The 17315-nt window shown below is 47.3% G+C and overlaps 1 protein-coding gene across 1 annotated transcript in view; it reads right to left on the minus strand.

The window, feature by feature from the left end:
• The window catches only part of csmd3b (CUB and Sushi multiple domains 3b), a 1929854-nt gene that overhangs the window by 205215 nt on the left and 1707324 nt on the right, over positions 1-17315 (minus strand). Inside the window, exon 41 of the mRNA XM_085993978.1 lies at positions 15796-15973. Within this exon, the coding sequence (XP_085850104.1) occupies positions 15796-15973 (178 nt within the window). The remainder of the gene's footprint in view (positions 1-15795; positions 15974-17315) is intronic.

The raw sequence follows: 17315 nt of genomic DNA on the forward strand, positions 1-17315 counted from the left end.
GGTGCTGGGCGCACGGAGTGGGGTCATCAGCCAGGTGCACAGAGGATAGCCCTTGTCCCAGAGAAGTCAGCCTCCTGGGTGAGCCGGGGCCTCGAAAAGGTCTGCCACAGAAGTCTGGCGCAGGATGAAGGCGTCGTGGCTGCTGCCTGGAAAGCGGGCATTGACAGTGACTGTCAGCTGTCTGTGGTCACAGACCAACTGGACGTTCAACGAATGGAACCCCTTCCGGTTGCGTAATCCTCGGCATTCTCTTGTGGCGCCCACAAAGCCACATGCGTGCAGTCAATGGCGCCCTGGACCATGGGGAAGCCCGCTATTCTTGCGAATCCCATTGCGCGCTCTTTCTGCTTATACGGGGTCATGGGGAAGGAAATGTACTGATGTCTCCTTTTAAAGAGGGCATTCGTGACTTGACGGATGCAGCAATGCACCGCGAACTGGGAGATATTAGCAATGTCCCCAGTAGCGGATTGGAAGGAGCCGGTGGCATAGAAGTTGAGAGCCATTGTGACCTTCACTGCCACCGACAGAGACGTCCTGCTCCTCAGTTGAGGCTGCAGATCTGGCTGAAGCAGGTGGCAGAGCTCAGTGACCACCTCCCTGCTGAATCGCAGCCTCCGAAAATACTGCTCCTCAGACATGTTGAGGTATGAGAACTGTTGGCGGAAAACCCTGGAACGGCAAGGTCTCGTGTGCCGACGCCTGTTGGCCCTCCTCCGTCTGGCCATGATTGGCACTCTCTCTCGGCGTCTCTGAGCCCTCTCAATGTAATGGAGAAGCCCAACGTTCCCACCTATTGCAGCCCCCATAGTATGTGGCCACTCAAGGTTATGCCAGCGAAAAAGCAAACCAACTACAAAGTTCTGGTCAGAAGCCAAAAGTACCTCTGCGAGCGCTGACTCAATGCAGAAAGCTCTCTCCCTTTGTCTCTCTGCAAATCTCCCTCTCTCTCACAGAAGGAGTGGTTCAAAAATGGCTACCACAAAGAAGCCAAGAAGAGCCCCCTTTAAATAGCGCCCCCCCAGCCCCACAGCGACTGGGAACCGTTCCAGTCAACCAGTCGCTGGGAGCGACAGGCGGAAAGGGGGGGGTGCCACTGAAGTTCTAGTTCGGGGCGCCCCAAGGGCGTTGCACCATGAAATGACGTCAGGATCTGCGCGCGCAGCTGAGCGGGCGTTGCAGTTTAGCGCCGCCGCTAAATGTCCGCTCAATTTCACAAGAGGCGCAGGTCTCGCCGCGCCCGGGCGCTAGCCGCCTCGCGCCACACTTATCGCCCTCTTAAGGTGCTAACGGGTGGCGCAAACAACTGAATTTCTCCCCCAGATGTCTAACTCATGCCTTTACTCTCCCACAGGACCATCGAGAGCCCCCCTCCCCACTGTCCAAGAGGAAGAGGCAGATGACTCCTCAGAGGAACCTGCAGACTCTGAGGGAGCAGCTTCACCAGAACTCAGCGCACCCAGCACCAGCACAGAAACGCACACCTTGGTGGGTCCTTTGCCACATATAGTGTTGTCACCTGGTGTATCACAGCTCACAAGTGAGCATCAACAGATGATGGAGACAGCGACAGCATGGAGAGTTCTCGTCGGAGGTCACAGGACACTTCTAGCTCTGCTCAGCTGCATGTAGATGCTGTGCCTTGAGGAGGCTGTGCGCTGAGCCACATGTTACTCAGGCAGTGCTAAGCCATGCTAATGTGCGATGTTGTGCAGGGCACAGCTGATAACGATGATTCTGGAGACCCAGGCTGGGGTGTAGTGGAGGGCTCCACCTGATCTGTTGAGGCATTTGAATCGCATTTTGAGCAAGCCGATGGTTTGCTCAATGATGCATTTGGTGGAAATGTGACTGGCATTGTAGCGCTCCTCAGCATCGTTTGATGGCCTCCTCATTGGTATCATGAGCTACTTTTTCAGGGGATAGCCCTTGTCTCCAAGTAGCCATCCAGAAAGTTGTCTTGGCGGATAGAAGAGCTGAGGCACAGTAGACTACCGCAGTATGAACGAATCATGGCAACTGCCAGGGTACTTGGCGCAAACATGCATAATGTCCATCCTGTGGTTACACACCAGCTGGACGTAAGGGACTGGAATCTCTTGCGGTTGACAAATACAGCTGGGTTGTGATGGGTGATGTGCCTCAATAAATCCGAGACTCGATGTTAGTGAAACAAAACAAGGCTTTTATTGACTTAGAAGGTAACACACAGAGGAGAATGTATCTTCCATCCAGAGGTCTGCCGTACTGGATGTGCTGCAGGCTGGGCCAACTTACATAGGAGCCAGGTATGGGCGGAGCCCTACACACAGTACAATACAATGGAAATGAAACTGAAACCAACCACAGTCACAGGCAGAGAAATACTGATGAGTGATGAATGGAATATTTCATCACATTCACCCCTTCTATAGATTTAGTCTGTTCGGGGGTTTGGTAGTCCTCTGCGACCGACGTGGCTGTTGTGGTGCCACGGGTGTCGGCTGGGTGTCCCCGGTGGCCTCCTGGGTCTCTGCCGGGGGTGCCGCCAGGGTTGTTGAAGGGGTAGTTGGTGGGGGTACCGTTGGTCGATGTTCTTCCGGGGGTGATGAAAGAGTAGTGGGTGGGTAAGAGTTGCTGTGGTCGTTGTTGCTGCTGTTGTCGTGGTTGTTGTCATTACCGGCTGGGGCGACGTCTTTTATGGACACGGTGTCCTCCCTTCCGTCGGCGTGCCGGACATACGCGTATTGGGGGTTGGCGTGGAGTAGGTGCACTGACTCCACGAGAGGGTCCGTCTTGTGGCCCCTCACATGCCTTCGCACGAATACCGGACCTGGGGTGGAGAGCCATGACGGCATGGATACGCCTGAGGTGGATTTCCGGGGAAAGACAAACATTCGCTCGTGAGGCGTGGCATTAGTGGCAGTACACAATAGCGACCATATCGAATAGAGCACATCTGGGAGGACTTCCTGCCAGCGGGAGATAGGGAGGCCTTTGGTCCTTAGAGCTAGAGTGACTGCTTTCCATACTGTCCCGTTCTCTCGCTCCACTTGACCGTTACCCCGGGGGTTGTAGCTGGTGGTACGGCTCGTGGCGATCCCCCTGGACAGCATGTACTGGCGTAGCTCTTCACTCATGAAGGACGCCCCCCTATCCGTATGGATGTAGCTCGGCATACCGAACAGGCAGAACAGGCTGTTGAGGCATTTAATGACCGTGGCGCTGGTCATGTCTGGGCAGGGGAAGGCAAATGGGAAACGAGAGTATTCGTCCACAATGTTCAGGAAGTAAACATTGCGGTCGACGGACGGGAGGGGGCCCTTGAAATCTAAGCTGAGCCGCTCAAAGGGCCGTGTAGCTTTGATTAAGTGGGCTCTATCTGGGCGGTAGAACCGAGGCTTGCACTCAGCGCAAGTGCGACAGTTCCTGGTCAGGGACCGAACTTCCTCAATCGAGTAGGGTAAGTTGCGGGACTTTATGAAGTGGAACAGCCGCGTGACCCCTGGGTGGCAGAGGTCATTGTGGAGGGTCTGTAGCCGATCCCCGGTGGCGCTGGCACACATCCCTCGTGAGAGGGCGTCGAGGGATTCGTTAAGGGCCCCTGGCCGGTAAATGATGTCATAATCGAAGGTGGAGAGCTCGATCCGCCACCTAAGAATCTTATCATTTTTAATCTTCCCCCTCTGTTTATTATTGAACATAAACGCTACCGACCGCTGGTCGGTAAGTAGGGTGAAGCGTTTGCCGGCTAGGTAGTGGCGCCAGTGGCGCACTGCCTCCACGATGGCTTGGGCCTCCTTTTCTACGGAGGAGTGTCTGATCTCGGGCCCTTGGAGGGTCCTCGAGAAGAAAGCTACGGGCCGCCCCGCCTGGTTGAAGGTGGCCGCCAAGGCAAAGTCAGACGCATCACTTTCCACTTGAAAGGGAGTGTTCTCGTCCACTGCCTGTAGCGTGGCCCGCTCAATATCCTGCTTAATGCTTTTGAAGGCGGCATGGGCCTCAGCAGAGAGCGGAAAAGAGGATGCTTTCAAGAGGGGGCGGGCTTTGTCGGAGTAGTTGGGGACACATTGGGAATAATAAGAAAATAACCCCAGGCACCTTTTCAGGGCTTTGGGAGTGTTGGGCAGGGGCAGCTCCCGTAGGGGGCGCAATCGGTCGGGGTCTGGTCCGATTTCCCCATTCTCCACCACGCTGCCTAGTATGCAGAGGCGCGTGGTGTTGTAAACGCACTTGTCCTCGTTGTAGGTGAGGTTGAGTTTTTGTGCGGTTTTCAGGAACCTCTCGAGGTTCGAGTTGTGATCCTGCTGGTTGTGACCGCAGATGGTGACGTTGTCGAGGTAGGGGAAGGTTGCCTGCAAGTGGTGGTCATCGACCATGCGGTCCATCTCCCTCTGGAAGACCGAGACCCCATTCGTCACCCCAAAGGGAACTCTGAGGAATTGGTAGAGGCGTCCGTTCGCCTCGAAGGCGGTGTACGGGCGGTCCTCTGGTCTGATAGGGAGCTGGTGGTACGCTGACTTGAGGTCGATGGTGGAGAACACCCGGTATTGGGCGATTTGGTTCACCATTTCTGATATGCGGGGTAGCGGGTAGGCGTCTAGTTGGGTGTACCTGTTGATCGTTTGGCTATAGTCGATCACCATCCGTTTCTTCTCGCTACCCCTTACCACCACCACTTGGGCGCGCCACGGGCTATTGCTGCGTTCAATAATGCGCTCTTTCAGGAGCCTGTCTACCTCGGTCGCGATAAACCACCTGTCCTCCCAGCTGTACCTCCTGCTTTTGGTCGCTATTGGCCGGCAGTTAGGGGTAAGGTTTGCGAATAGCGAAGGCGGCTTTACCTTCAGGGTAGCCAGACCGCACACTGTGAGGGGCGGCTGGGACCCACCGTAATTGAGCGTGATGCTTTGGTGGTAGCACTGGAAATCCAGGCCCAAGATCACGCTCGCACATAGATTCTTCATGATTAATACTTTAAAATTATCGTATACAGTTCCGTTAACGGACAATTGTACCGTGCAGTAACCCATAATGGTCGATGTCTGGGTTTTATCAGCCATAGAGATGGTACCCCGAGTAGGGACCACCTTTAGGGAGAGTTGTTGTACCAGTTCAGGGTGGATAAAACTCTCCGTGCTTCCACTGTCAATTAAACATTTAACCCTGCACCCGTTTACCTCGATGTCCACCATTGATTTGGATAGCGGGTGCGGCCTGGTCTGGTCCACTGTGACCGATGCCACTGTAGGTCCCTGATCGAGACAAGATGGCGTCCACGCTGTCTGCTCACAAGATGGCGGACCCCACGAGGTCGGGCAAGATGGCGTCCAAGATGGCCGCTCCCACGGCGCGCACGCGGCGGTGGCGGGTTTTCCGGCGGGATTCCCTCTGCACACCTTCCCGAAGTGCCCCTTCTTACCGCACTTAAAGCAGGTGGTGCCTTTCGCCGGGCACAGGTTTCTGGTGTGCTTCGGCTGCCCGCAGAAGTAGCAGTTGGGTCTCCGACGCGTCGCGGCTGTCGTAGGGCTTCTGGAGGGAGAGCGGGGCCCCGACGGTGTCGGGCTGCCGGGCAGGGAAGATGCCTTCCAAGATGGCGGCGCCCTTGGTGCACACGTGGCGGCGTGGACGGCGCGGGCTGAAGAGTAGGCGTCCGAGTTTCTCTGGGCCACATCCAGGGATCGTGCTGTGTCCGCAGCCTGTTTCAGGTCCAATCCCGTTTTTTCCAGCAGTCTCTGCCGGATGTAAGTGGAGCTGAGGCCTGTGATAAAGGCATCGCGAACAAGCTCGTCAGTGTACACTGCGGCTTTTACATCTTGGCACTTGCAGTCTTTGCCAAGCGTTTTCAGGGTGCCTAGGAACTCCTCCACCGATTCCCCAGGTCGCTGTGCGCGAGTAGCGAGCAGATGCCTAGCATACACCTCATTCGTAGGCTGCTGGTAATGCGCCTTTAAGATGTCGCAGGCGGCCGGGTACGTGTCGGCGTCTTGGATGAGGGGGTAAACCCGGTGGCTTACCCAATTCCGCAGAATTCCGAGTTTCATACTCGCAGCGTCCGTAGCGTCTTTGACGGCTGCGGAATTGTCCAGGAAGAATTCCATACACATAAACCAGTGTCCGAAGCATGCCGATGCGTCCGAAGCATGCTGGTCCAAATCCAAACGTTCGGGTTTCAAGAGTTGATTCATTGTGTTGAAAATTAAGTCAATAAAATTGACGTGCCTCAATAAATCCGAGACTCGATGTTAGCGAAACAAAACAAGGCTTTTATTGACTTAGAAGGTAACACACAGAGGAGAATGTATCTTCCATCCAGAGGTCTGCCGTACTGAATGTGCTGCAGGCTGGGCCAGCTTACATAGGAGCCAGGTATGGGCGGAGCCCCACACACAGTACAATACAATGGAAATGAAACTGAAACCAACCACAGTCACAGGCAGAGAAATACTGATGAGTGATGAATGGAATATTTCATCACAATGGGGTGCCCTAATGGCCACATGTGTGCAGTCTACGACGCCCTGCACCCTTGGCAAGCCTGCCATATTCGCAAAGCCAACCGCACGCGCGGTTACATTTGCTTCATCCGTGGAGAAGTGGATGTAATTGTGCACCTTTGCAATGAGGGCATCGGTAACCAGCGTGATGCAAGTGTATGCGGCCGACTGGGAGATGCCGCTGATATCTGCTGCTGATCCCTGGAAGGAGCCCGAAGCAAAGAAGTTGAGTGCGGTGGTGACTTTGACAGCCACTGGTAAGGAGTGTCCACACGCTCCTCTGGGCTCCAGGTGTTGGTGCAGCATTGTGCAGATGTCAGCGATTACATCTTGCGAAAGTCTCAGCCTCCTTTGGCATTGCTGCTCAGTCATGTTGAGGAAACTCATCCTCGGCCTGTAAACCCTGTGTTGGGGGTATCTCCTGCAGCGCAGTGCAGCCCTGCGCTGATGCCCTCTGCCCTGTGCAGCATCAAGTGGCTGAGGAGAAGGTTGGCGCACCTGTTGTTGCTGCTGCTGTTGTGCCTGGTTGTGCTGCTGCCACGGCTGCTCTTCCTCCGAATCTGACGACCAGGATGAGGGGATATAAATGGTTCCCATTCCGCTGGTATATATCTCGGTTGAGGAATAGAGGTTGCAAGCGCTCAGACAAAGTGGCCAGAGGATATTCCAAGGAGATCACACTGCAGATGGATCTCAGCTTTAACACTCACAAGATCAGTAGAGTTGCAAAATGTTTGCCAAAACTTCAAAGCACTAAGTTGTGGCATCTGAAACTCAGCCATGTTGCAGGACCGCTTTTAAGCTGCTGTACCAGCTGCCAACAATTCAGCTCCTCGCTAAACCCGGCAGAATACAGCTGGCGCGTTTGTCGGACAACACGCAGAAAATGCTCCAAAATCGGAATAGGCTGTTAAAATAAGATTATCAAGGCAGTTAACAAGCTGCTAACTGCCTTAAGAGCATCTCCCGCCATTTGGTGTGGGGTCTGATCGGGACTCGCAGACCTGACAATTGGTAAAATAGTGTGGAGGCGGGATGGCGGCGGGTTTGCAACCCGCCGTCAATCATTTAGATTTTTACTCCCGACCCACCTCCAAACCCGTCCTCTGAGCGCCGGCAAATTCGAGGCCTATGTTCCTAGGCTCCCATTTATCAATCAAAGGAAAGCAACTGATAACCCTATCAACTAAGTATGATTTCTCAACCTCTTTGTTAGCTAGTTATTATTGATTACAAGTGCAACTACCAACACCTTTTCATCATTGTCAATATTCCTTGCTCCTGATAAGTGTGCAGCTTTTGATTGCTTGCCCTTTCCCAGAAAACACTTGGCTTGAAATCATAATATGCAATTTTAGTACTGAATGTGTTCATTCATTTTGTATGAAATTCATTTATTTGAAAACTTAAATTATTTTTTTTAAATAACAGAGAGCAATATCTTGCAAACAAGTTAATGCATTCAGTACTTGTATCACACATTTCACCCTACCTAGCATTTCATTGCTTCAAGCTTGGATCTATGCTTTCCTTAGGTGACACTCATTTCTTTTATCTCATGTCTTCTAGTACCTTATTTGACAATTGAACACCACTTGTCGAACTCCATATATTGTAAGTACCCAAGCATTGCCTTGGCACTCTTTTAAGATCCAGTTTTCATAAACAGATCCACTTAACCTTAATTCAGTTCAAGGCTCTTTATTGAGTTGCAGCAATTATTAAAGAAGTATCAGCAAGTATTCTTCTAAAGAGCCACCATTATCTATTTTCTTCAAAGTCAAACAAATAGAGAAAATGAACTAGCACCTTTACCAGTCTTCATGTAAGCATTACTCACATTTTGTCAGCTCAGCCATCTTACTCCTTATCAAACATCATTTATTTTCTTTACCTCTACACTATATTCATCATTTTCTATCTTGTTTGATCCAATTTAAGTAAATCAACTCATTGGATCAATGTCCTTTTCTCTTACTGAGATTGCTACATTGCTGTGATGTCTGCACTTGTCTATTAATATTTTCTTCATGGTTTAGCAGTTAGTTTGTAGCTGCTATATCTTCCCTTTTTGTTAACATTTGCCAGAAACCCAACTTAAACAATGGCCCGTATTTTCCGATGCCTACAGGTGTGTACGAGCTGTGTACACACCCGTAGGGCCCTCGCAAGTGCCGGTTTCAGGCATGCGAAGCGCATGTGCTGAAAACCGGCATTTCCGATGTGTCAAGAATCCTCTTGACAGGTCGCACGCCTGCACTGGAGAAGGGCCTCTGCGGGTGGAGAGTTCCGCTTTCTGCAGAACCTCCGCCCCCTGAAATCCCTTAAAAATCTTACACCTGGTAAAAGCAGGCGTAATGCCTGCTATTACCAGCATAAGAGTTTTAAAAAAAGTAACAAAAATTTTTTTTTTCCACTCATTTATAATTTAAAAATACTTTAAAAAAAGGTAAGTTTATTTTTAGCCCCTTAAAAAACTTCAAATTTTTTTCAAAAAATTACATTTTTGTTTAAAATATTTATTTTAATGTAATTTTAACTCATTTTAAAAATGTGATTTAAAAAAAAATTATTTAATGTTTTGATGTGTTTTTGGAGTGATCTCCATTCATGCCTTTGATAGGTCTAAGCTGTCAAAAGTTTGAAGGGAGATTCCCTTCTCCCATTGGTTCCCCATGGCCCACGTGATCCCAGGGTCGCTTGGGAACCGCATGTGCCCCTGGGATACATGGGCACTGCTCATTTCGTCGAGGAGAGGCCCAGGAGCGGAAATGGCCGGACCTCTGGAGCCCTCAGGTAAGGGCGTAGATTTGTTTCAGATCGGAGGCCTCCGCACGCAGGAAGCCTCCGATCGGAAAATACGGGCCTATACTTTGAGGAGTTTCACATGTCTCAAAGAATCGAATAGTTCCATGTAATGAATAAACATTAAGAACATTTCTCATTTATTTCTCGTCATTTTAATCAGTACCCACAGACAATCATAGATTTCATTTCTCCTCCTTGTCTGGATGCTACGTGCTCCTCAACAAGTTCTTAGAAACATAGAAAAAAAGGAGCAGGTGTAGGCCATTCGGCCCTTCGAGCCTGCTCCACCATTCAATATGATCATGGCTGATCCCCTATCTCAATACCATATTCCCGCTCTCACCCCATACCGCTTGACGCCTTTTTTGTCTAGAAATCTATCTATCTCCTTCTTAAATATATTCAGTGACTTGGTCTCCACAGCCTTCTGTGGTAGAGAATTCCACAGGTTCACCACCCTCTGAGTGAAGAAATTTCTCCTCACCTCAGTCCTAAATGTCCTATCCCGTATCCTGAGACTGTGACCCCTCGTTCTAGACTCCCCCAGCAGGGAAAACATCCTCCCTGCATCCAGTCTGTCTAGCCCTGTCAGAATTTTTTACGTTTCTACGAGATTCCCTCTCATTCTTCTAAACTCTAGTGAATACAGGCCTAGTCAACCCAATCTCTCCTCATAAGACAGTCCTGCCATGCCAGGAATCAGTCTGGTGAACCTTCTTAGGTAAGGAGACCAAAACTGCATACATTACTCCAGGTGTGGTCTCACCAAGACCCTGTATAACTGTAGTAAGACATCCTTGCTCCTGTACTCAAATCCTCTTGCAATGAAGGCCAATATACCATTTGCCTTCCTAACTGCTTGCTGCACCTGCATGTTTGCTTTCAGTGACTGGTGTACAAGGACACCCAGGTCCCTTTGTACATCAACATTTCCCAATCTACCACCATTTAAATAATATTCTGCCTTTCTGTTTTTCCTACCGAAGTGGATAACTTCACATTTATCCACGTTATACTGCATCTGCTATGTATTTGCCCACTCACTCAACTTGTCTAAATCGCCTTGAAGCCTCTTTGTATCCTCCTCACAACTCACAATCCCACTTAGTTTCATGTCGTCAGCAAACTTGGAAATATTACATTTGGTTCCCTCATCCAAATCATTGATATATATTGTGAATAGCTGGGGCCCAAGCACTGATCCCTGCGGTACCCCACTAGTCTTCGCCTGCCACCCCGAAAAAGACCCATTTATTCCGACTCTCTGTTTCCTGTCTGTTAACCAATTATCAATCCATGCCATATTACCCCCAATCCCATACGTGGGCTTTAGTTTTGCACACTAACCTCTTATGTGGGACTTTATCAAAGGCCTTCTGAAAATCCAAATACACCACATCCTTTATCTATTCTACCAGTTACATCCTCTAAAAACTCCAGTAGGTTTGGTTTTCTTCCACATCACATTCAATATTATTTTACTTGTGTGACTAATCAAGATACTTGTTTAATAATTACTGCAACTGACAGATAAGTTTTTCAACAAGAGTATATACATATTGATTTGGTCTTTTCTCCTGTTTTCTAAATCTTCATTCTCAACACATCAACAGAAATCCAGAAGCTTTTTTGATGCTCTTGCTTTCCTCCCAGTGACAGTGTATATTGTGCCATGCTTTTCGGGCTTCTGTACTGCCTATTGGCTCTTCGCTTTCATTTCATATTTAAATAACCAAATTTACCTAAGTTATAATGTGCAATCAATCTTCCTTTCATTTTTTTCTTCAATGTTATCCTTAATTTGATCATCATTGCATAATTACTACCCACATTCATTCCAGATAATGTCTTGCCATTAATAAAACTTAACTTCCATTAGAGATGAAGATCGCAAATGGCTAATTTGGTTACCAGCTTGTTATTATCAGCTGATATCTAAGTGTGGGATCGTAGTGAGTGATGGTTGAACAGAGTTTCAGCTGTCATTAATTCTGAAAAAATTCACGAACATCTCGCTTTCATTGTTAACAACCGACTAAAATCTTCTTCCACTCCATCATCTTTGCCAACTCTTACTTCTATATTTAATGGCTGATTTTGCTAATTTTGTCCAAAACCGTTTGTTTTTAGTCATAAAATTATCCTGCTACATCATCATGTTATACCGTGCTTGGAACATACATTTAAATATGTGGGCCCATCTGGGAGTGGACCCTGGAAGAGGAACAATTTAAACTCTTATATTGAGGGGCGGGGGTGGCACAAATGCCCCCTACCTGCGTGCAGATGACGTGACCTTCTTGTATATTCTGGCAGGGTCAACAGTGGAGGTCACCTGCGGGTACGATCCCAGTGTAATTGTTGGGACTGCAGCACAAGAAATTTCAAGACCTTTAACTTGTTTGTTAGGATCTTGATTACTTCAATACGGTCAGCTTAACCCTCTCTTCTCCAGTGGAAACATTCTCTGCCTTTGTAGCATCTCCTCAAAAGTCAGGTGCCCAATAGGAGCTATTTGTCCAGTTGCCCTTCATGTCTTTTTTCAGATTCTTTTTATCTCCACCTCCTCTCCCTCTACCTCTTAACAGCAATGCCACTTTCCCCCATCTCCTTCAATGTTCAGATATTACATTTGCTCAATTTATTGAGAAGATTGAAGCCATAATGATTTGACAACACTGAAACCCATGACAACACTGAAATCCAGCCTTATTTCTTTATCCAGTTTGTTATTGCCTCATTATAGCAATGAGCCACTTCCGTGCTGTGGACAATTCCATCCCCAGCAACATGATTACCAGCTAGCCTGATGAACTCAACAAATTGTAATATAATTTTCCTATCATTATATGTATTCCATGTTGTAGTTAACATATGGAGCAGTGACGTTGTGGGCTTCTCTGTTCTTCTACAATTGAAGTGTAAAAATACTTAAGAGGCTACAACCCACTTCCAGGTGTTCTTTTCAATGAAACCTTTGGCATGTCTTTGGTGAACTTCATCTGCCAAAGAACTGATACCACCATCCACTGACATCTTATCACTATGCAAAGACTTTGAAGGTGACTAGTGAAGAGTCTTAACATGTCCCTGCTTATAGAAACACTCAAGTACTGAGTGGTGCAGAATCTTCCTCAGTGTAGTAACATAAGGGGAGACCAGCTCATGCCAGTAGAACAGATTGTGAAATTGTGCATGTCCAGTCCATGAACTTCTGTCTTTAAAAAAAAAATCAACTGGTGAAAAATTACAGGCTGGAGGCATGCAACTTCCCAATAGAATTTCTAGAATTACAACATAGAAACAAACCAGTCAGCCCGACCAATCCACGTTGTTTATCTTCCACAAGAGCAATAGTCCTCATCCTATATGCCTACTTTGTTTCCCAAACCCTTTATTCCCCTTTCCTTCCAGCTATCTAACCTATTCTTAAATATTGACATGGTCTTTGTTTCAACTGTTATTCTGTTGGTGCATTCTGTAGCCTCACAACACTGTGGGAAACAACTTTCTCCTGATCATTGCCTTAATTCTCTTACATTTAATCTTGTATCTACATCCCTTCATTCTAGACCCTTCGATCAGTGGAAACAGTCTGTTTCTATCTATTCTATCCCATCACTACATAATTTTAAACACCTCTATCAAATCACCCTATAATCTTCTCTGTTGTAACAAACTGTCACAGTTTTTCAAGTCTTTCTTCATATTTGTATTTTCTCATGCCAGGCAGCATCTTAGTGAATCTGTGCTGTACCCTCTCTATTGCCTCAAGTGGGCTTGGAAACCTAAACTGCACACAGCACTCCAGCCGTGATATATGCTGCTATATATTCCCAGCCTACACTGGAAGTGTTCAAGTAGAAAATCTCCCTACAGTTTAACATAATTTCTAAGATACATTGGGGGTGAAATTGGGTGCCCTTGCGCCTCCCGTAACGGGGCGCAAATGGCTTTGCGATCGGGCGCGGCATTGACTCCCATTATATTCGGAGAGAGTTTTTTGGTGGCGCTACGACCTTGTGCCCCGATCTCCTTTGCCCGGAGATCGTGATTCACTGAGCACTTTAGTGCTCCACCTCCCTCTTGAGGAGCTAAAACTCAATTTTGCGGTCGCCGGCGCTAATAAGCGCCCAGGGAATGTTAGTGCGCCAAAATGGTCGATACCAAATTTTTCCCCCATTCTCCTTAACTATTTAAAAATTAAACAGATGAAATTAAAGAATGATCTACTTAGACTGGGAAGACATCGATAATGTCAAATGCCTGGAGTGATTCCCTGAGCAGCAATGTAAATGCTACAGACCTTACACCATGTTCGAACCGGCATGTAGGCACAGATGAAGGAAGGCAAGAACACTAATTACCAGAGAGACATCTGATTTAATCTTATCACAGACAGCATCAAACCTTACTCTAGTTTCAATCAGAATGTATTTACTTAGTTCCCCCAAAGGCTCAGCAAATTTATCCAGTGTGTGTTTCAGCAATACCGATCAGGAAGTTCCAAAGTTTAATCCCTGGTTTGTACTGCTAGCTAATCTCAGCTGGCTGGTACAGTAGGGCTGCTATAATAACTCTGAGTCTCTGGAATGGGGGAGGGAACATTGGCCAGAGCTGTATGAATGTTGTATAGCAACAGCTACTGGAACTGTGCATTTGTGGGTACCAGTACAGAATTGGATTCTGACGAAAGGTCATCGACCAGAAACGTTAACTCTGTTTCTCTCTCCAAGGATGCTGCCCTGGCCTGCTGAGTTTTTCCAGCATTTTCTGGTGTTATTTCAGAATTGGATTCAATTGGCTATAATGCTCCATGTCTCTGAATAGCTTTTTGACACTTACTGTTATGGTCTAAACATGAATAATGGCTACTTGAGAGAGGTGGCAGAGGCTGCTGGGCGCATATGGAATTGATCCTCAGCAAAAAGAAAATGGGCACAAAAATATGCAGGCGGCATGCACCCACCTGAAGCTGACCCCTTTGAAGTTTGTGAGGTTGGGAGGGAGCGGGGGGGCAGCACCATGAAAAGCAGGCATTTGGAGCAACTGGGGCATGCCAACCACAAGAGGACATACGACACCCTGGTCCACTCCTCAATCACCCCCAACACCTGCCCTTTTACCTCCTCCTTTCCCACTGTCCAGGGCCCCAAAAACCCCTTCCAGGTGAAACAGCAACTTACTTGTACTTCTTGCAATTTAGTATACTGTATTCGCTGCTCACGATGTGGTCTCCTCTACATTGGGGAGACCAAATGCAGATTGGGCGACTGCTTTGTGGAACACCTCCGTTCAGTCCATAAGGGTGACCCCGAGCTTCCGGTCGCCTGTCACTTTAATTCTCCGCTCCACTCCGACCTCGCTGTCCTTGGCCTCTTACACTGTTCCAATGAAGCTCAACGTAAGCTCGAGGAACAGCACCTCATCTTTCGATTAGGCACTTTGTACCCTTCTGGACGCAACATCGAGTTCAACAATTTCAGACCATAACCTCTGCCCCTATCATTTTTTTTCTCTCTCTTACATGGCAGCTGCTGATCATCCTACCATTGCCATTTACACTTTATCTAGAGTCAGCTTTTGTTTCTTAACTTGTCCCATTACCATCTCCTTTTGCCTTGCACCATCATCCCTTTTGTCTCTTAATCTCTCCTGCCTTCCATCCTATCACAGACCTTCCCTTTTGTTCTTTCCTCTCCTCCCCTCCCCCCGCCCCTAGACTTGCTTAAAAACCTGTTACATCTCCAACTTTTTCCAGTTCTGACGAAGGGTCATCGACCTGAAACGTTAACTTTGTTTCTCTCTCTGCAGATGCTGCCTGATCCGCTGAGTATTTCCAGCATTTTCTGTTTTTATTTCAGATTTTCCATTGGATGCTGCTAGAGCGCCATTACTCTGGTAGTTCTATCCCAATGTTTAGTACAATAATTAATGGCAGCAATGAAACATATTTAAAAAATAGGAACATAGACGATACTGACTTTACATAGAAACATAGAAGATAGGAGCAGGAGTAGGCCATTCGGCCCTTCGAGCCTGCTTCGCCATTCAACGAGATCATGGCTGATAGCACCCGGTCCCTACACCGACAACCATCCCACCCAAGCCCTATCCCCATAACCCCATAACCCCACGTATTTAATCCCCTCTAACACTAAGGGGCAATTTTTTTTTTTCATGGCCAATCAACCTAACCCGCACATCTTTGGACTGTGGGAGGAAACCGGAGCACCCGGAGGAAACCCACGCAAACACGGGGAGAATGTGCAAACTCCACACAGACAGTCACCCGAGGCCGGATTTGAACCCGGGTCCCTGGTGCTGTGAGGCAACAGTGCTAACCACTATGCCACCGTGCTGCCCCTTTGCGTAGAGGCTATAATTATTCTTGTTTACAGCTAACTAGCTCAGGAATACAGTGACAAAGCAGCAGTGTTATAACTTATCAGAGCTCAGTTTAATTTCATGACTGCTCCAATAAATCAGTACGAGAATATTTATGGCCTACCATACTGTAATGAAGTCATAGATAGGTTCCGTTTGTAAGACAGTGAAGTTGATGTAGATTCCATTGCCTGGAGGTACTTTGACAATCCAAAGGCAGTCCTGAAAGTTAGGGTACTCATCAGGGTACCCAGGAGAGTAGATAGTGCCATTTAGTGCAGTAATATTACCTCCACAGAGAGCTAGACAAACAATAAAAATCAATCTGTTAGAAAATACAATCTATTTATTCAGTCAATATACATTATATCCAATATACATTCAATATACATTCATACGTTTGTATTTCAGTCAATATACATTCAAACGGCAAAAATATTAACAGTTGCAAAAATATGTGGGAGATCGAATCTATTAAAATGTGTCCTTTTTGCTTTTATACTGTTTTCACCTTGGCAATTGTCTTCAAGTACGTTTTAAAGACACTATCTACCATGGCACAAAAACCTCAATGACTTGGGGGTTGTAATTACTTTGAGCACCATTTCACTGCACTGGTTAAGTCACCAGTTTAACATTCCTATATGCATTATTTTTAACGTGGCTTTTTCCATTAGAACAATGTAGATTATAAGGTGATATGATAGAAGTGTTTAAAATTACAAATGGATGGGATAGGATAGAAGGAAACAGACTGTTTCCAACATTTTAGGGGTCTAGAATGAGGGGCTATAAATATAAGATTTAATGTACGAGATTTAGAACAGAGAGTAAGAGAAACTTCTTTCCATAGAAAGTTGTGAGGTTGTGGAATTTACTTTCAGGGTTCAAAGTTGAAGCAGAAACGATGTCAATAGTCAAGATTAGTTTGGAAAAGTGGGTAAAGGGATATGGGAACAGGGCAGGTAAATGTGATTAGGACTATTTACTTGCATGGAAGGTAAATGTCGACATGGATCAGTTGGGCCAAGTGGCCTGTTTCTGTGTTGTAAAATCTACGAGTAATTAAAAAGTGCCCAAAAATTCAATTTAGTTCAATTTTGGCTCTTTGATCCTGTGGAATAATTTGTGTTAAAGCAGAAAAGTTCTTTCAATCTAAAATACACAGTGCCTCATTTAAATTAATCCACCAACAGTTTCTTAATTTTCCTTTTAAACTAGTCTCTGCAACCTTCTGGACACCTAGGGGGAGAAATTCTGTATCGCCCCGTTTGGGGGCGCAATTATCGGCCGGGCGCAAAGTTTAGCGACTGCAAAATTGGCTTCTATCGCCCCTGGAGGTGATTGGAGCGCTAAATCTGGCGCTACACACTCTCTTAAAGCGCTAAGGCCGATGAGCGAGGCGCTACCTCAGAGCGCTGGCGAAGCTCATGTGGTGTCAGTTAGCAATGGAACAGAGACACACTGGCGCTGGCCAGTTTTTAAAGGGGAGGGTTGATCTTGCTCTCCATCCACACCCTGCTCATTGCAGCCTTGAATCTTGGCCTGCAGAGACCTGTACATCAATTCTGCAGGAAAGAACAATGGAGAGGCCCAGGGAAATAGCTCAGAATGCAGCCCCCATAGTCTCTTCTAAATCGATGC

Source organism: Somniosus microcephalus, chromosome 7, assembly GCF_052327205.1.
Source record: "Somniosus microcephalus isolate GS21.2 chromosome 7, FLI_Smic_1.0, whole genome shotgun sequence".
Classification (NCBI taxonomy): domain Eukaryota; kingdom Metazoa; phylum Chordata; class Chondrichthyes; order Squaliformes; family Somniosidae; genus Somniosus; species Somniosus microcephalus.